This window comes from Danio rerio, chromosome 3 (genome assembly GCF_049306965.1).
Source record: "Danio rerio strain Tuebingen ecotype United States chromosome 3, GRCz12tu, whole genome shotgun sequence".
Taxonomy (NCBI): domain Eukaryota; kingdom Metazoa; phylum Chordata; class Actinopteri; order Cypriniformes; family Danionidae; genus Danio; species Danio rerio.
This window is the reverse complement of record NC_133178.1, coordinates 57,603,749-57,624,846: the sequence shown is the minus strand read 5'-3', so window position 1 is coordinate 57,624,846 and position 21,098 is coordinate 57,603,749. Positions and strand designations below refer to the sequence as shown.

Here is a 21,098-nt window from a genome sequence, read left to right as displayed (position 1 = left end):
GCGGAGTAGGTGGCGCCGTCGCCTTATAGTGGTTTAGTAGTTGCGCTGTCGCCTTAGGTCACTGGATGCTCGACTAGGTCAGTTGGCGTTTCTGTGTGGAGTTGGCATGTTCTCCCTGCTTTCGCGTGGGTTTCCTCCTGATACTCCGGTTTCCCCACAGTCCAAAGACATGTGGTACAGGTGAATTGGGTTGGCTAAATTGTCCGTAGTGTATGTGTTTGAATGAGTGTGTATGGATGTTTTTCCTGAGATGGGTTGCAGCTGGAAGGGCATCCTCTGCGTAAAACATGCTGGATAAGTTGGCGGTACATTACGCTGTGGCAACCCCAGATTATTAAAGGGACTAAGCCGAAAAGAAAATGAATGAGTGAAAATAATTAAATGAAGAATAAATGAATGAAAACAAATGAAAATAAAACACAACACAAATGAATGTTTTGCTAAAACAACACACACATAAGTTTGCTACCAGGATTCTCAGATCCTTGGTTAAATGCTTCACTTCGGTATATGTAGAATTTTTTTTTATGACCCCAGTATAGGGTCACAGTATCTCCAGCAGAAAAGGACACTTCACATCAAAATCTACTCTTCCAAAATATTTAAAATGTTTCTTAAAATAAAATATATTGTGTTCAATGTTGGGAAAAAGTTTTTTTTTATTATGTAACCTTGATATTTTTATCCAAAGTTGTCTTACGTCACAATCTTATAACGGCCCATGCCTAACTAGTATATATCACCACAGTTCTCATTAATCTTGATAGAATAGTATACATTTATTTAGTGTGTAATGAGTATGTCAAATATTAAAAAGCAAGCAATATAAAGCAGCACAGATTTTCTTTAGAAAGAGCAAAGATTTGTTGTGAAGGGGTAAAGTTGGTTTCATATTCACAAATTCAGATGTTCACCTACTCAGTCAAATCTTTTATATCAGTATTCTTTGCGAATTATAATTAGGGAAATTGTATTAGCAGTTAACATTATCAAAGTACAACATTGTTCACAGCAGGGCTCAACAATAAGGACTGCCCGATGGCCCGGGGCCAGCATGAGAGATGTTCGGGACAGTAAAGAGAATCGTTACTGGCCCGATCAGGCCAGTGCTGCCTTGTCATCAAATTTTTATTTGCCTGCTACTATGTCAATTGTATGCAAATACAGTCTTAGAACTGAGAAACAATTTGTGCTTTTAAGTCTCAGAATGCTACGTTTTCTGTAAAGTCGTGAACCCCATATTGCTTTTTGGTTCCTTTTATCTGATTGGTTGTTGTTAGCACGTTATTTTTTTCACAACCTGGTAAAAACCAGGACAGTGAAGAGACGACAACATCAAATTATGAGGCTAAAAGAAAACGTCTGTTTCCAACGTTGTGGAAAAAGATATTTACATGGGTGCAACACAACGAAAAAAATGAAGTGATGTTTTGCATAATTTTCCATCACTTTTAGGTCAGCCACTTTTTGTTTAGCAATAAAATACCTGCACATTTTCCATACTGCTGTATTTTACTGCTATATATTTTAACATTTTAAAAATATTTAAATTCTAGATTCAACAACATTATTTTTGACTCATTATTTAAAATATGTGGCTAAATAAATAGCTATTTTTTATTTATTTATTTTGGTGGGGCCAGTGAAAATTTTGGCAGGGCCGGTAAAAATCTGAACTGCTGGTCCAGTCGGGCCAGTAGAAAATGTCCTTAGCGTTGAACCCTGCACAGTCAATTATAGTGTTAATATTGTTTTAAAGCAGGTCTGCGCAATATATTGTACAGCATCGATAACGCAGTGTGATGATTGGCAATAGTAACATTGCAGGATATGCAATGTTGAGTTTGTAATATAATTGATCAGTTACATGTGTTGTTGATGTCTGTGATTTGTATAATGATTTTTAAAAGCATTTAGGTATAAGAAAATGTAGTTTGTGACCTTGTGACCTTTTTGTTTTTCTCATTCAGTTAATGTACTTGAATACTGTTAGACTCGGGACATGATAAAATTCTTTATTTCAGTTGTATCATTCTCCTTAATTGTTTTTATAGATCGCTGCGTATGAAAATATTGCCCAGACCACAACCAAAGTGTGTCTGGGGACCCCAAAAAGTTTATAGATCATTGATTAGATTTGATGGAGATGCAAATAGTAAACATTAATTCATCAATCTCTGACTAAACATGCTCGTGAAAATACTCACAACACATGCAAATACAGAAATGCACTGCAAATAGCACAGACCACATCAAAAACATGTAGAGAGACCCCAAACATTTTATAGATTGTTTAGTAGATTTTATGCAAATGCACTCCCACTGCAGAATCATCTCAATCGATCTAACGTTATACATTCTTTCCAAATAGAGATGCTCAATTTATCTGGTGAAATTGAATTCATATTGCATTATGTATCGCAGAATATAAAAAATAATCACAATGTTAGATTTTCCCATTATCGTGCAGCCCTATTTTGAAGTTCTACTTGCATGCAATTTCAGACCAAATATTCAAAGTAGTGTGGTAAACATCATAGAGATCTTCTGTAAATATAATCATGTTTATACACTTTTTTAAACAGCAAGTTACAGTTAAAAATATAATGTGTTGTGCTCATAACACAATGTATAATTTTACACATTATAATAAGTCAAAAAGTGATTTGACCATGTGATTGCCGATCTTGAGAGGTTAACGTGTTAATATACATTCCCCAATGTGCACTGCACGAGCACAGCACAACAAAAGATGCACGGCCAAGCTGATTTAGAGTAGGCTCAAAATCAGACCGAAACTGCACAGTGTATATCTGCTCTAACGGGTGTTTGTTTCCTGATGCGTGCTGTAGGCTGCAGACCAATCACAGCAGACTGGACCTTGAAATCGCATAAACCTATTGTAGGAGACTCTTTAATATGATAAAAGAAGGCAGTCTTCAGTAATGCTGATTTCTTTTTTTTAATTTTAATCCATTCGCTCAGTCTGAAATCTTAAAGTGAGGTTTGTTTTTGTCACCCTTGTGGGATGCATCCTGCAAACGTGTCTGCTGCATTTTTCCATTTTGTTTGTTCCTTTTTTTTCTTTCTTTATGGCCCATTCCCATTTCAGAGAACAAAGTCCACTAACTGATGAACAGTTGGTATCAGGGTAAGATTAAACCCCCATTTTAAACCACCTCTTCTTCCTCCAGAGCACCCCATCTTTGTTTACTTTCTCTCCCTGGTAATTTATCTGGCATATATATGCTGATGTTCACATATATATGCATTCAAATGGCAAAATAATAATAATAATCTTGTGTAATTTATGTGTAAGGGTGTGTTCACACTTATTTGGTTTGGTTTGAGTTACAGAAACACTGGTGCGCTGTTTGTCTTTTATTTGGAATGAATTTCTTTGTACACTGAGTCTGAAATTTTCTTAAACATTCATTGTTCTAAAATTTTGTCAAGTACAGAAAGCATTGGAAAAAATGCAGAGCAATACAGAACAGAACAAAGACTTCACGCAGAAAAGAAAAAAGAAAAAGAAAGAGCAAATGTCACCCATTGAATTGAATGAATCCTGAACAGAGACTGGCAACATGTCAAAGGTACAACACAAATTCTCAGTAGAGATTAGACCAGAGTCCTCAAAGAGACTCAAAGTCCAGAAAAACTGTCAAAACATTGGCTTTAGTGGTTCAACTGCAATCGTGTGGTGCTCAAAAACACATTGTGTGTCAACTCGCAGCAGGAAGGTCGCTGGTTCGAGTCCTGCTGGGCCAGTTGGCATTTCTGTGTGGAGTTTGCATGTTTTCCCCGTGTGTCTGTGGGTTTCCTCCAGGTGCTCTGGTTTCCCTTACAGTCCAAAGACATGCACTATAGGTGAATTGGGTAAACAAAATTAGCCGCAGTGTATGAGTGCTTGTGTGAATGTGTAGGGTGTTTCCCAGTACTGAGGCATTAAAATCAGCATACAATAAAGGTTAAACACCTTTCAAATAAAATAAAGGGGTAAAAAAGTATCTGATTTTTTTTGCTGGACAAAAAGTTTTGGAGACAGTGTGTAAATGTAATTGACATAATAGGATTGTATTAATTTATTATAATTTTTTTTATTTAAGTTTTTATTGCAGAGAGATACAATTCACAGCATCAGTAGACATATGTCACTTTTACGGTTTAAATTCCCCAATCAGCGACCAAATAGAAAACACAAATTTCTTCATAACAGCAACAGAACATATCCCTTTGCCTTATTTTACATTATCCTAATCAAAACAATGTACAGAAAAAAGAGAATAAAGAATAAGGCAATATAACCAGTAAAAATAAGTCTTAAAACTCAATAGAAGAAAAACATTAGGTTGAATGGGAGTGATGTACTCAATCCATTTAAACCAAAAGTCAACAAATATATCTATTTGGTTGTGAACACTGTTTGTAATTTTCTCCATATTGAATATATTTTTCATCAAATTTGTGGTGGATTAGGTTTATACCAGCATCTAGTAATAGCTTTTTACTTGAAGCAAGGATAATTCTATACATATATTTGTGTATTTATTTTTAACATGCGAAAATTTCAGGCACTTTGTGTAATGAACTTAAAGGGAAAATTAATTGAATAATGGATATTTACTCATCATTTACTCGACAACATTTAATCTTTACTTGTTTCACATCTTTATGAGTTTATTTATTTTGTTGAACACAAAAGATGATATTTAAACACAGCTGGAAACCTGTATCCATTGACTCACATAGTCTTTGTTTTTTTTACTCCATAAGTCAATGGTTGCAGGTTTCTGCTTTCTTTAAAACATCCTCTTTTATGTTCACAAACCGAGGAGTGCACCAATCAAGTCAACTGAAACTGTTGAAAAGATTTATCATCCAAAATGAAGACTAAGGTTCAGGTTGACTCAGATAAGCAGACAATATGGACCTGACAATAAAGACTTTAAACCAAAAACGAGACTTGATGACCAGTTTTTAAGTCATAGTTAAATAGTTAAAATGTTTTACATCACTGTGCAGGGCAGACAGCAGAAACGTCATAAGTCTCCTTTCATGTACTTTGTTTATGTGCGCTATAACCAACAATGTTTGTTTTTACTTTTTTTTTTTTTTTTTTACACGTTACATGCTCTTTACAACTTATGATTTAATTATAAGTCCATTTAGCTCTGCACACAGCATTGTTTCAAACTTCAAAGGGTTAGTTCACTCAAAATTACATTTCTTTCAGTAATTATTACTCACTATCATGCCATTTTAAAACCTTGAGACCTTTGTTCATCTTCAGAACACAAATTAAGATATTTTACATGAAATCTAAAGTCAAAACGTTGACTTTAATCGTTCATCTGCAATCATACAAAGCTCCAAAGATACATTGTGTGGCTACAGACAGTATGACACATCGAAAATGGTGTCAGCAGTGCAAAATGTAATAATCAAATTGCCCGTAGTAAATACATAACCTAATCTAAAATAGAAGGCATTTGGTGAACAAAGTAGTTTTTACAGTTTATTTGGCACGCAAAAGTGTTGCTTGGAGCTTCGAATGAATACAGTTGAACCTCTGAAGTTACATGAAACATTTCGTCAATGGTTTTGGCAACTTTTCTGGGTCTCAGTTAGGGTTGTTAGTGTTTATGGAGGATGAGAGAGCTCTCAGATATCATCTTAAAATATCTTAATTTTTGTTCTGAAGATTAATGAAGGGCAGCACGGTGACTCATTGGTTAGCACTGTTGCCTTACAGCAAGAAGGTCGCTAGTTCGAGTCCCAGCTGGAGCAGTTGGGGTTTCTGTGTGAAGTTTGCATGTTCTCCCCATTTTTAGCATGAGTTTTCTCCAGGTACTCTGGTTTCCCCAAAGTCCAAAAAATTAGTGGAATTAAAGCATATTTTTTTGTGTACATCCTAAGTTTCGGTTTTACAAATGACAGCGTGGACACTAATTGAACTAAATAACGTTATTTTCTGGTCCTTACCAAATTAAACAAAAAAACTGAACCACAAGTGTGAACAAACCCTCTTAGCATAAGCTTGAGTCACAGCAACAGATCTGAGTACTTAATGCTAACATTGCCAATAATACAATCGTAATTTAGTCCATTCGTTGAAATGCAGAATTTTGGGAGAATCACCTTTCAATCATGGATGACGTTTAATTGAATGTGATGCAGGTAATGGGCCTGCGTTTATGCAGTGTTCACAAACTCAACCCATTTCAAGTTTGTTTCCCTTCATTTTTTTTCCACCACTGAATGAGAATATACGTTGGATCAGATCACTTAATTGTGTGCCACGGGTTTCTGGGGGGTTTGCCTCACTGTATGTTACTGAAGTGGGTGAAACATATATAAAAAGGGGGGCAGTAAGAGCCAGCATAGATTTATTACTCTGCCAAAGGAATCCAATCACCACACAATTTTACTTATTCACATCTTTTAGTTATTATTGGTGTATTTAGATCAGGACAAATGTCCAAATTATTTGTACTGTAACCCATCCCTACTAAATCCCCTAGAACTATGGGTTATTGAGAGTGTAAAACCATCATTTCCTGGTAGATTAGAGCGCCTTTATTGGACCCTCCACTGGGATTATACACACTATTTTTAGTTTCATTTCTCGTATCTGAGTGCTCTTTTTTTGTTCCCCTATAAGGTTTTCGGATATTATTCTTGCCACCATCTTGGCCACCAAGTCTGATATGTGCGGCAAGAAGTTTGAACTAAAAATAGACAATGTGCGATTCGTTGGGCATCCAACCTTACTGCAGCCTCCTCATACTATTCAGGTAAGACAAGACATATACCATTACTTGTGAAATGTTAATGCAGTTCATGGGCAACCCTCAGATATGATTATACCCATGTAAGGAATCACAAAGGAACTTTTATAAAGACCCAGTATATACTGTTAAAAAAGTAATATAAAGATAAAAAATAAATGGACCTACTTGGACATTATTTAGTTTCCATTAAGCTTTACTATTAAACTCTTTGTGGGCGAAGCAGCGGTGCAGTAGATAGTGCTGTCGCCTAACAGCAAGAAGGTTGCTGGTTCGATCCTCGGCTCAGTTGGCGTTTCTGTGAGTTTGCATGTTCTCCCTGCTTTCGCGTGGGTTTCCTCAGGGTGCTCCGGTTTCCCCCACAGTCCAAAGACATGCGGTACAGGTGAATTGGGTAGGCTAAATTTTCCGTAGTGTATGAGTGTGTGTGTTGATGTGTCCCGAGATGGGTTGCGGCTGGAAGGGCATCCGCTGCGTTAAAAACTTGCTGGATAAGTTGGCGGTTCATTCCGCTGTGGCGAACCTGGATTAATAAAGGGACTAAGCTGACAAGAAGATGAATGAATGAATGAATGAATGAATGAATGGATGAATTAAACTCTTTGTATTTTTTTCTTTTTTTATTTCTTTACATATTTATTTAGTAGATATTTAAAGTGTTAACTTTAATTTGTTTTTGTTTGTTTTAACCGTACTTTTTGTATTTTTATTAACATACTTTTTGTTACGTTTTAATTTATGCTTGTTAGTTTGTTTTAATACAACTTTTCATCATTTATTTAAAGAAATCAAAGTAAAAAAGGCATTTTATTTAACTGTGTTAGTAAAAATGTATTAAATTTTAATAAAATTTCTAGCTTTCTTATTTATCAATTTTGCAGTTGTTTTTTGTATAATTAAATTTTTTGTTTAATTATGTATACAGATTCATACAAAAATAAATAGAATATATATATATATATATATATATATATATATATATATATTCCATTTAATAAATATATTTTCGTATATAAATATATATATATATATATATATATATATATATATATATATATATATATATATATATATATATATATATATATATATATAGGACTCTTATTTATATTTTTGTGTAAATTATTTTATAATGTGTAAATTTGTACCATTTTAACATGTTTGTTATACTAGTGTATATTTATTTGTCAAAATGCAATGTTTGATTATTTAAGTATAATTTATTTAGAAAACCTTTAATTAGTTATTTTTATTCATTAATCATAATAAGTTTTCATTTGTAATGCATTTTAAAATCCATTTATGTCTTAAACTAAAATCAAAGCAATAGAAAGAACAGCATTCATTTGATAATTTAAAACAGAACTCTTTTGTAGCATTATAAGTGTATTTAATGTCATATATCTTATTTGGATAAAATTATACATTTTTATCAAATTAACTTTTTGACCTGACCTAAGAACTTTGATTGATAACCTTCTCTGTATATTACTATTAAGGAAAAGATGTAAGACTGAATTTTTAAGAATGTAGTGACCATTTATTCTTCTTCTAAGTGTCTAGTTGAAAACTACTGTAGGTGTCAAGAAACTATGAATGATGAGCAGCTGACTTTTTTCCAGAGGCACCGACCGCTGATGTGATCACAGACTAACAGCTCCACCTTCTGTTAGAAAGTGTGTTAGGAGACCATGCTAACACTTTAAAATCATATTAATGTTAGTTAATGTGTTTAAATGAATTAATTATGAATATCTTCTTCAGCTATTAGTTAAACATTTACTAACAAATTATGAAATGCAAAGTTGTTAACATTAGTTAATTAGTTAGTAATTAGTTAACATTAGTTATGAGGTAACGAACTAACAATGAATGATTTTATTTTCATTAACTAATGTTAAAAACGATGAATGCATACTATGATGGATTGTTTATTGTTTGTTCATGTTTGTAAATACATCAGCATTGTAGAGCTTATTGTAAAGTGGTACCAGACCATAATGCCAAGGAGTACTATATATATATATATATATATATATATATATATATATATACACACACTAAAAAACACTATAACCTGTAATCAAATCGTGTCAAGTTAAGGTAAATTCAGTTATTCAAATCATTATAAATGCCCAATTTTTCTATTATGTATGCATATATTATTATTATTATTATTATTTGCACAAAATTAATTGCATACGAGATTTTATAATAATGTGTTATTTTAAAAGTTTGTATGCATCATTCAGTTGATTTACTATAATAATACAATGCTAAAATGTACCAAAAAATGTTCTTCCTTTTGAAATACATGTGTAATATTAAGATGAGTTTTATGTAATTTTGCTTATTCATGATGTTCATTTCCACAGGCTTCTAAAACGGACCCCTCCCCTAAAAGAGAGCTGCCCACCATGATTCTGTTCAGTGTTGTTTTTGCATTACGGGTAAGAAAACAATAAATGAATGTGTCAGAAAGACCCATTAAATTGTCATTCATTGTAACAACAGTTTCTCCCCAAATCAGTTTCAGGTATATTTATCGAAAATTATAAACCTTAATATTGGCATTTTCCGTTGTATAATATGCTTTCTGTTTTTATAAAATTACTGTAGTCAATTTAATTTCATGCAGACTCTGAAAATATTTGATATCATATTTATACACATATTTAAAACATTTGAAATCACATCATTATTTAAAATGTGTGTGTAAAATGTTTGCCCACCACTATCAGATGTGGAATGGCCTTAAAAAATATGCATATCTACTTGAAACGTGTGAACATCATGGTGTTATATCAGAATCGTTTTAAAATAATGATTCAACACTAACAGATAAACATTTTAAATATTTAGTTCAGCAATATTTGCACTTAAAAAAAAAATTACTGTTGTATGTTCACCCAGACTCAAAAACAGTAAACATAATAATGTTGTTTAAAATAACAGTTTCAAAATATAATATAGTTGACAATTTAATTTATTCCTGTCATGCAAAACTGAATTTTCAGCATCATTACTCCAGTTTTCATTGTCACATAGTCCTTCAGAAATCAATCAAATATGCACATTTTCTGAGAAAGAAACATTTTATATTATTAATAACGTTTAATATTGTTGTGTTATTATTCTGAAAATCAGAATGTGATGAAAGATTGATTTTGTTCAAGAATATACAGTTGAAGTCAGAATTATTAGCCCTCCTTTAACTTTGTTTTCTTTTTTAAATATTTTCCAAATGATGTTTAACAGAGCAAGGAAATTTTCACAGTATGTCTGATACAGAACAAACCATCTTAATACAATAAATTGCCTGATTACCCTAACCTAACCTAACAAACCTAGTTAAGCATTTAAATGTCACTTTAAGATGTATAGAAGTCTCTTGAAGAATATCTAGTAAAATATTATGTACTGTCATTCTGGCAAAGATAAAATAATCAGTTATTAGAAAGGAGTTATTAAAACTATTATGTTTAGAAATGTGTTAAAAACAGAGATTGGGGAAAAAAAATAAACAAGGGGGCTGATAGTTCTGAGGTGCTAATAATTCTGACTTAATTTGTAAGTACTTTTGTTATGTTGTAAGTTATTACAGTATAACATGTAACACTTTTTATTGTAAATTATAGGAATTCCTCTTAGCCGACATTTTTGATGATGCATCTCTACATTGTTAAAAAAGTTAAACTACTTTCATTCAAAGAGCATTTTTATATTAGACTAAGTAAAAAATATGGTGAGCATAACCTGTTTTTTTTTTCAATTTGCCCTAAAGTAAACAAACAAACAAACAAAAAAAGGCCCTAGATAAAATTTAAACACAATAGTTTTTCTCAAAGGAATATTTTTTACTTTAAACCAGAAGTTTTTATGTCATGTGACTACTTGATAAAAAAAGATACTCTTTGTGTGCTACCGTTTTAATGTATTTCAATTTTGTGTTTTGTTATTACCATCTTGTGTGACATTTGTCATGGGCTAAAATTATTTAGTATAGTTTAGTCTAAAGTACAATTTTACTTGGATTTTGATTTTAAATCGAACCAAAGTAAACCTTTTAATTCATTGTCTATAAAACTATATTTTACCTTTGAGTCGATGCGTTGTTTCCTCGGGCAGAATACGTATTTTGATATTAAAATACATTTTTCATTTTCAACCAAATCAAAGCTATAATTTGAGGGTAATGTATAAATTTAGGTGTTACAAATTTAAAAGTTTTAGGTTGGTCCAAAGCAAGGTTACACTTTTAACCTTCAGTATGATTCATTTCAGGTTGGTCAGGTCTACATTTTCCTTTAGTATGCAGATTACAAATTACAATTACAATTTAACATTTTTATTTACATTAAATAAATGCTGTCTTGATGAACAGAATAATTTTCTTTAAAAAAAAACATAGACAAAAACCTGACCCCAAAATTTTGACCGGGAGTCTAAATTATTAGTTTGTTTTTTATTTGTTAATTTATTTTATTTTAAGTTTATTGAGTAAAGCCTAACTAGGAACGATGGCTGCAAATTATTTTTATGCTATATGCTCTATATTGGTTGTCTCTTTATATTATTGTCCCTGTTAAATAAACAAACAAACAAAAATAAAATTAACTAATACAAAAGAATTTATATTTAGTGTCTCAATAATACGTTTTATGTGTGAATGTAATTATTTTTCTTTGCAACAATAATAATTTTAGATTTTAAATTTAAATTATAAAAATTACATAAAAAAGGAAATTATGCTTTGAGGAAAAACTTATATATGTAGCTGTAATAAATTACAGTATATATATTTTTTATTTTAAATGTTGTAGTTTAAAAGTGATGAGTCAGCTGTTTGTCTGTGAGGGTCTTCAATTTCTCAGAAAGGGCGCGGCGCTGATAAACCAAAAGTATTCTGTCTATCAGCATGCAGCTGACCACACATCACAGAGAGCTGAGTCACTGCTGCAGACACACTCCTATCAGCTCTGCAACACACAAACACACACACACCCAGCCCTCCATGACTCTGCACTTTTACAGTGTGTGCATGATACAAATGTAAAAGTGTATTAAAAAACACTTAAAATGAATTTTAAAATGGTAATGCGCATGTCAGTTGTTGCATTTTTAGGAATGCATTTTGTAATAAATACATTAATATATACACAGTGCTCAGCATAATTGAGTATGCCCTATTTTGAAAATAAATATTTGTATCCAATTTTCAGGGAATATAGGCAATGTATTTTGGTGCATTTGAACAAAACAGATTTATCAAACAGATATATTTATTAAAAGATTATTTTAGTCACAGAACATTTTCCATAAAGTTAAAATAAACCATCGAAATATGGTTGAAATAAATAATGTTACAACATCATTGAACATAAAACATTTATTCTGACTTATACTTTACAAATATAAAACATGTGATCATACTGTGTTATTACATTTAGAAAAACTTGCTGACAAATTGTATGTTTGAAGAATGGCTTCAAATCATACTGACAAAGTATAAAGTTTAAAATGACAATTAATGAATATTTTAAAGATGATCTGTAGTTTTGCATAATGTTATTTATTGTTAAATTCAGTTGATGTGTGCAGTGCTTTACACTATAATAATCTGTTTTTTTAATCATATCATTTCTACATAATTATATATATATATATATATATATATATATATATATATATATATATATATATATATATATATATATAATTATAAATATATTATAAATATAATTATAAATTATAAATATATAATGTAATATAATTATAAATAATTATATATATATATATATATATATATATATATATATATATATATATATATATATATATATATATATATATATATATATATTATTCAGTGACATTTTAGTGGTTGTCTCCTGTAAATTGTAATTCTAAAAATATTATTTATTTGCTAACTGGGGAAATTAATTCTCTGAAAAAAATGTTTTTACTAAACATTTTTATGCTTTTTTTCCCCTTTTTTTGCTTTGTTGCTTGAAAACAGTTGTTTTTGTCTTTGTTAAAGTGCTGACATTGTTTTGTTTTCATTTTTGTTTTGAATTTGCTGCAGAGACATATAAAAATAATAATAATAAACAGAATAATGATAAAATAAAGAGAAAATGTTGTGTAAAATTGTTAAACGCTTTTGTTTTTTAATTAATTTGAATTTGCTGCATTCAAATATAATTTTTGATCATTTTAAAATATTTCATTTATTACATACATTTTAAATGTAAAATTATATGATGTAAATAGAGTACTTTTGTGATTTTATTACTGTTGTATAAGAATATAATACAGAGCATAATAATAAAGAAAATAAAGAGAAAATGTTGGGACAAAACTATTAAACGGTTGAAATTGTTTTGTTTTGAATTTATTTCAATTTGCTGCTTTCAACAAATTTAATAAGATAAAATGTAATGATGCTATATAAAATATTTTGTGATGAAACTGGGGTACTTTTGTTATTTTGCTGTTATTCTATAATAATAAACAGAATAATATTAGAAACTAATACAAAACCTATTTTGTAATAACAATAACAACAACAACAATATAATAATAATTAATTAATAATTGAATTAATTTATACATCTTTACATAAAATGTGGTATGCTTTAGTAAAAAAGGCAAGGACCATTGTTTAATAATTATTATTAGTTTTGTTATGTTATTAATGTGATTTATTGCTACTATTAACAATAATAATAATTATTATTAATAATATTAGTGTAATAATTATAAATATAATACTGTGCAATTCAGTACAATATTCTAGTGATTTTTTTATCGAACTGTTTTATTTTTAATTTCACTTAACTTTACAATCAATGTCAATATTTAGAGAATATCATTTAACAATAAACATTTTAAGTAATTAATTATATATATAAAAAAAACATTCTCAAGTTGTCAGACTTTGACAGGAGTGGCAAAATGTTAATTTTAGGCCCTTCCTACATATATAAAACAACAGTTGGACCACAGAACTTTAATTTAAGCAAAATTATTTGAAATATTTTATGTTATTGTTTTGATTTAATGTTTTATCATATATGTAAATGTAATTTATTTGTGCATCATTCTGGACATTACTGTTTTTATTTATTATTATCATCAACCATTTCAACTTTCTTTACGTAACATCAAAATGAGAAATGCTTTGACAAAATTTGTGACAATTATACCTTGTATGGATGGGGGGTGTATTTGTATTTGTATTTTATTTATTTATTTTTGTTATTATTATTTGTCTTTGCTAATTGTTAAAAAAGTCCTGATATTCCTTGTAATTTCATATTCTACACAATGAATAGGATTTCTTTTTAATTAAACTTCTTATCCCTGTTCTTTCAAAAAATATAATACATTTTAATAATAAAAACTAAAGAAATAGTACTCCCTCATCAAAGAAATGCGATTAATTCACTGAATGCACAAATATTTGAATTTCTAATATTCTATTTTATAACTTATACAGTAGAAATGAAACGATGATATAATTGATAATTCTCTGAGTGCTTCTGTCTCCTGCAGGCGAATGCTGATGCGTCTGTGATCAGCTGTATGCACAATCTGTCCCGGCGGATCGCCATCGCTCTGCAGCATGAGGAGCGCAGGTGTCAGTACCTCACCAGGGAAGCCAAACTGATGTTGGTGATGCAGGACGAGGTCACCACCATTACTGACTGTGAGACCAGCAGTCGTTGGACCTCAGTATAGCAGCACTGAAGTTTGACATTTACTGATGTTTACCTATTCTTACAGCTGATGGCTCGCCACAGTCACCTTTTCGACAGATCCTTCCCAAGTGCAAGTTAGCAAGAGACCTGAAAGAGGCCTATGACAGGTGAGGGACGAGATGGTGAACAACCCATTCATACATTCATTTTTCAGAAAGAGGAATCTTGATTCTACAAATAATGTACACGTAGGCCTGTAGCCAGCTTATTGAAAGGGGTGGTTCTTTTTGTTGAAAAAGGGGACCTTTTTTGCAGTTATTCGCCAGATTTTTCTATTCAATTATGTATTATAGTGACATTTTAACAACTAATCTTTGCTGGATCAGCTTGTTGGACGGTGATCATAACCACACTTTTTTGATGCACTAAAAATATTTTCTACAATTTTGTCAAAGTGAAATTAGCATTTTAAAAAATGAATAAATAAATATGAAAAAATACTATTTTTAAATACAAATTCATTATCATTTATTAAATAAAATAAATAGAATCTGTTTGATATTAAAAAGTTTTTTTAAAAATAAAAATTGTAGCCTGTGGGCACATAAAAACTTGCCAGCTCATTCAACTTTCCTTAGTCAGAATTTGGCCACTTAAATATTTTTAAAAAATAATTTGTCTTAAAGCCTTCTTCTATCTATAATTTTTACAATTTAGGATGTCATATCAATCAAAAAAAGGGATAAATGAGCTCATGTAGGGGGCAAATTCTGGGGGAACATCCCTGCCTGACACATTAATGATACACACTTATTTCCCACAAGTTTACACACATTTATAAAAATAAAGAAAAAGAATAAAGAAAAGAGCACTTCTGTCATCTGGTTAGTACTAAGGTGCCCACTGGTCATTACATTTCTGGAATATCTTGTAATTAAAAACAAAATTGAAAGTCATGGGATTTGACCTTTTTTGTCATCGAAGGGATGCCATATCAGGGATTGTGCTGTTTTATCTGTGTAGACAAGCACTTTACATGTCCATATATTTTATTGCATATATATATATATTTTTTTTTTAAATCTAAAACAATGCTGACGCCGTGGCAGGAATTTGAACAGTGTCTTGGCTGGCTAAGATCTGCAGGAACATATTTTTGTGTCATTTTTATTGATTGGTTGCATTAAATCTAGCCAATGCAGAATCCCAACATTCAGGAGGAGCTGCTCAACACAAAAGCCGCCTGTTTTTCTATTCATTATTGGTCATGAAGACGGTGGCGCAGTGTAGGTAGTGCTGTCACCTCACAAGGCTGCTGGTTTGAGCCTCGGCTGGGTCAGTTGGCATTTCTGTGTGGAGTTTGCATGTTCTCCCTGCGTTCGTGTGGGTTTCCTCCGGGTGCTCTGGTTTCTCCCACAAGTCCAAAGACATGCGGTACAGGTGAATTGGGTAAGCTAACATTGTCCTTAGTGTATGTGTGTGAATGAGAGTGAATGGGTGTTTCACAGAGATGGGTTGCAGCTGGAAGGGCATCCGCTGCGTGAAAACACTTGCTGGATAAGTTGGCGGTTCATTCCGCTGTGGTGACCCCAAATTAATAAAGGACTATGCCGAAAAGAAAACGAATGAATAAATGAATGAATATTGGTCATGAAAATTAAGCTTTTAAGTCACACATAGGCAGGAAACTTTACATTTAACTGAAAGTGGGAAACCTGTGTAATATCTAATTAATTATAATGTTTTTATTTTGCATTTCCTTTTGGTTTTATGTATTGAATGTTAAATTAGATTGGGGGTTGTAAGTGCTCAGGAAAAAGAAAACGTCCTGTTAGGAGTTTGCAATACTGATGTTACAGTTTGTCTTGTTTGCTTTGATGCAGCCGTCAACTGAAATTCCACATTTTCAAAACAGTTAACACACAGGCCGAAACAGCAGCACTCATGGTCAAAAATGCTTGCAAAATGCACATACCGTGTCAAAACATTTAAAATATGCAACAAAAGCTAGTTTTACCTTCAAACAACACAACCTGCAAACAAGTACATGAGCTCTTTCAATTAATCATTAGACAACGGACAACAAAAAACAAAATACAGAACTCAGTGTGCATCAGTGCATCATTGCTTGTCAGTGTAGCCTATTGCCAATGCCATTGGCATTGTTGTCTTTCTATTTGGGCTGTCAAATTTGCCTTTTTGCAAAGAATTGGATCCAGAATAAGAAATGCTTTGAATAAACTTATATTGAATTTATGACATTTTTCACACTGTGACTGAAAACTGAAATACCATAAAAAAAGCAGAAAAAAGTAATAAAATACTGTAAATATTAGAGAAAACACATGTAAACCAATATACAGTCAAATCGATTGGGAGTATAGGATATAGCCAATATTGATTTCCTCCATCCATGCTGGCACAGAACAACACAGACCTTTCACCATTTTTAATGTTTGCAGACTGATTGCTAATTGAAGATTTGTGTGAAGGAGTGTCAAATCGCTGCTTCAGTGAATTCATTCTGATCTTGGTAGTTTCTAATGATTAGGAATAGATGGTTTCTGTTTGGTTACCATAGCTAAAACAATGGAGTTTGGACGGCTTGAATGACATCCACGTTAACTGTTTTGAAAAATGGTGGGGAAAATGTGTCAACCCAATGAGAAAGGGTTTACACATTTGCAAGACTGGTCTTCTGCTCTGCTGGGATAGTGATAATGAAAATGAAGTGGAACCTAGTTTCTTTAACCAAGTCAAAGCAAACAAGAAAAACTGTAATATATCAAATTTTCTATTATTTTTAACAATAATGTTTAGTCATTTTGAGAAATCTACTTAATTATTTTTAAAACAACTTAAAAATAAAGGTTATTCAAGAAACATAAATACATTTTATTTGCATATACTTTTAACTTCCCTATTAACACAATTCTCATTATATTTTTGCCATTCACTGTGTGCCATTTATACAATGACGGTTGACCCATCATTATAACTACTACTTCAACATATTAAAGACTATACATGTATATCACAAACATAGTATTATTTTATTTTTAATAAGTATGCTTCCAACAGTTAATATTGGTCTTTTGAAATAGCACTTTGTCCTAATTCTTAACTTAAAGTATTGTCATTTTTGGTAATTTACACTGTGTTTTGTTCTCAGCCTCTGCACAACTGGAGTTGTTCGGCTTCATATTAATAACTGGCTTGAGGTCAGTTTCTGCTTGCCACACAAAATCCACCGAGTAGGAGGAAAACACATCCCACTAGAGGCTCTCGAGCGCAGCCTAAAGGCCATTCGGTAGGTTACAGCAAGCACTTATCCAGCACGTTTAGCAACATTTCATAAAGGTGTATCATTATTTTGTTGAAATTATAAAGACTGACAAACTTTAAATAAAGGTTAATCACGTTTGGCAGTGATGTCATAGTATTTTCAGTCATCACTTAAAGGGATAGTTCGCCTCCAAAAAGTAAATGTACTTATCATTTACTCTCCTTAAGTGGTTTCAAACCTTTTTAAGTTTCTGTTTTCTGTTGAAAACAAAAGAAGTTTGAGTGATGTAAGTTTAGATGACTAGAAAAGTTCTTTTAGGTCAACTTTTAGTTCTTTTAGGCACCAATAAAAACAAACACTATGAAAGTCAAAGGTTTCCGTGTTTTAAAGGCGAGTTGTAGGGTGGGTAGATGATGATCGAACTTTCAGATTTGAGTGTATTATCTCATTAAAAGATCAGTTTTTGTTATTATGATAAATATGTGAATAATTTAAGTAACTTTTTTGTACTATAAAATCTTTTTATGATTTGAAAAGATTCCTCTGATGTTAAATGCACAGTTCACCTGAAAATTTACTGTTCATTTTCTCAGCCTTTATTTCTTTAACAGAACAATAAAGAAGATTTTATCTTTTTTTACTGTGGTTCTTGACTCTACTAGGGCTCCACAATATATCGTTTCAGCATCAATATTGCAATGTGCGCATCCACAATAGTTACATCGCAGAATATCCAATGTTGAGTCTGAATCATAGTTGACCTCACAGCTAAGTTTACCCATGATAGAGTGAATGTTTATCAATTGTTTTTAAGTGTTTTTAAGGCCAGCAACTGAGCATTTAAAATATTTGGACATTAAAACTGATAATGTTTAGAAGTGTAACAAAGATTAATTGTATTTAGGTATTTATACTATATAAGAAAAAAAAGAAGTTTTTTCTGACCTCAATTTGTTTCTTGATCCTAGTCCAGATATCTATGTGAAAATAAAATAGTTTTACTAATCCCATTGGCACATAATTTAGCTTGTTTTAAGGACAAACTCTAAAGTTTAACTCAAAGCTCTTATGACTTATTTCTTCTAAAGGTAAAAACAAAAGCATATTTTTATATATATTTTCTAGGTATTTTATATTATAATCAAGAAAACGCATGTTTTGCAGTGTGATTATTTAATCTCTGATATACATGAATACTGTTAGACTGCCCAGATAACTATCAAACTGAGCGGTTCAAACTATCTTGTGAAACTGTATTTATATGGCAATATTTAACGCAGAAAAGTAAAATATCACAATATCAGGTTTGTCCAGAGTCAAAACAAAAATATAGACTGATTAAAATGAATACCCACAGGGCCGCCGGTGATACATTGTGCTTTTATGATGATAACAATGTGGTATATGTTATAAAATGTTAGGTTTCTTTCACAGAGCTATTGTAAGTGTTCATTGTGTTTTGCCAGTTTTTTTTGTTTTTGTTCACTCTCTTAGTGCTGGTAGCCATTGCCTTGCATTTTATTAATAATCGTCAATTATTTAATTTTGTTAACCATTGTCAAGGACCACGGTTTCAGCTACAAATCTTATTTTTATGATTCACTTTTTTATTTCCTTCAATAATTAAACAGTACCATCAGTTAACACGTTTACATCATTTTAACGCCCCTTTCCCTTCTCCAACAGTGTCAGTTATAGTAATTAGATGTTGCTATCATAAATCCAATCAACACAGATAAATAATATAGATTCAGCTAGAAATCTATAATATACTACAGAAAATAAATTTTTTGCAAAGCAAATTTCAAGATTTTAACATTTTTTGAGTCTAGTTCACTCTAATATTTTTATCCACAGTACTTAATATGTAGTTTAAGATGTGGTCTCTTATGCTGTTTTGTATTATTGTTACACATATTTCATGGATGTGTTCTCAATGTAATGTATTTGTTTTGTTTGTATATGTCACATGTACAGCACTTTGGTCAACCTTGTTTTTTATGTGATTTATAAATTAATTAATTAATAAAGAATGAATGAATGATATACAGTTGAAGTCACAATTATTATCCCCTTAAATTATTATCGTTCCTGTTTATTTTTTCCTCAATTTCTGTTTAACTGAGAGCAGATTTTTTCAACACATTTCTAAACATAATAGTTTTAATAACTCATCTCTAATAATTGGTCTGTTTTATCTTTGCCATGATGACAGTAAATAATATTTGACTAGATATTTTTCAAGAGACTTCTATACAGCTTAAATTGACATTTAAGGGCTTAACTAGGTTAATTGGGTTAACTAGGCAGATTATAATAAATAGGCAAGCTATTATATAACGATGGTTTGTTCTGTAGAATATCGAAAAAAATATATAGCTTAAAGGGGCTAATAATTTTGACCTTAAAATGGTTAATAAAAAAATAATAACTGCTTTTATTTGATCAGAAATAAAACAAATAAGACTTTCTGCAGAAGAAAAAAATATTATCAGACATACTGTGAAAATTTCCATGCTCTGTTAAACAATTTGGGAAATATAAAAAAAAAAAAAATAACTCAAAGGGGAGCTAATAATTCTGACTTCAACTGTATGTGCATTGACGGTGCAGTTGAGCGTGTGGTTTAAGTGTTGTGTCGCCCTGCCCCCTGCAGTCCGTATCATGCGCTGCTGCTGCTGGAAAATGAGAAGGTTTTGTTGGCTCAGCTACCTCTGGACTGCTCTCCTGCTTTAGTTCGCCTCATCAAGACCTGCTCGGCTGTCAAGAACCTGCAGCAGCTTGCACAGGATGCAGATCTCGCCCTCTTACAGGTCACCTTTCTTCATATAAATATAACTCACTTGCTGGTTTGACAATTAGATCGAAAAAGATCAGTTATGCAGTCAAAGAGGAAAAGCCATTTTCAAGCATCAAAACTATTAAACATGTTTGTAAGCTTTCATTTATCTACTTTACATTAGATTGTGTCGTATTTATGTATTTTTTTTTAATCTGAGCAAATAATGACGACTATCATACATCTTTACCATGATTTAAAGAAGACCCCTATTCAAATGTCATTCAGTGTAATGGTTGAAATAGTAAGATTAAGTGTTATTGATTATTATATTGAAAACGTTGATTTAAGTTTTACATTGAAGCTTCAAAATATAAATTCTCAACTGTATGTGTCTATCTATTTATACTTTATATGCTATATTGTATATTAGGCCTGCACAATATATCGTTTCAGCATTCATATTCCAATGTGCACATTCGCAATAGTCACATCGCAAGATATGCATGTTGAGTCTGAATTATAGTTGACCAGAAGCT

At 31.3% G+C, this 21,098-nt stretch overlaps 1 protein-coding gene across 15 annotated transcripts in view; it reads left to right on the top strand.

The window, feature by feature from the left end:
* nprl3 (NPR3-like, GATOR1 complex subunit) overlaps positions 1 to 21,098 on the top strand; it is a 36,771-nt gene that overhangs the window by 2,056 nt on the left and 13,617 nt on the right. For 8 of the 15 annotated variants that reach the window (XM_073942676.1, XM_073942657.1, NM_001025534.2 and 5 more), the window contains 6 exons: positions 6,665 to 6,797; positions 9,167 to 9,241; positions 14,349 to 14,502; positions 14,580 to 14,661; positions 17,667 to 17,804; positions 20,437 to 20,593. In XM_073942676.1, coding sequence (XP_073798777.1) covers positions 6,665 to 6,797; positions 9,167 to 9,241; positions 14,349 to 14,502; positions 14,580 to 14,661; positions 17,667 to 17,804; positions 20,437 to 20,593 — 739 coding nt within the window. Of the gene's footprint in view, positions 1 to 3,112; positions 3,152 to 3,729; positions 5,896 to 5,947; positions 6,798 to 9,166; positions 9,242 to 14,348; positions 14,503 to 14,579; positions 14,662 to 17,666; positions 17,805 to 20,436; positions 20,594 to 21,098 lie in introns of those variants that run through there. The other 7 variants (XM_073942636.1, XM_073942626.1, XM_073942621.1 and 4 more) reach the window with 3 other exon arrangements.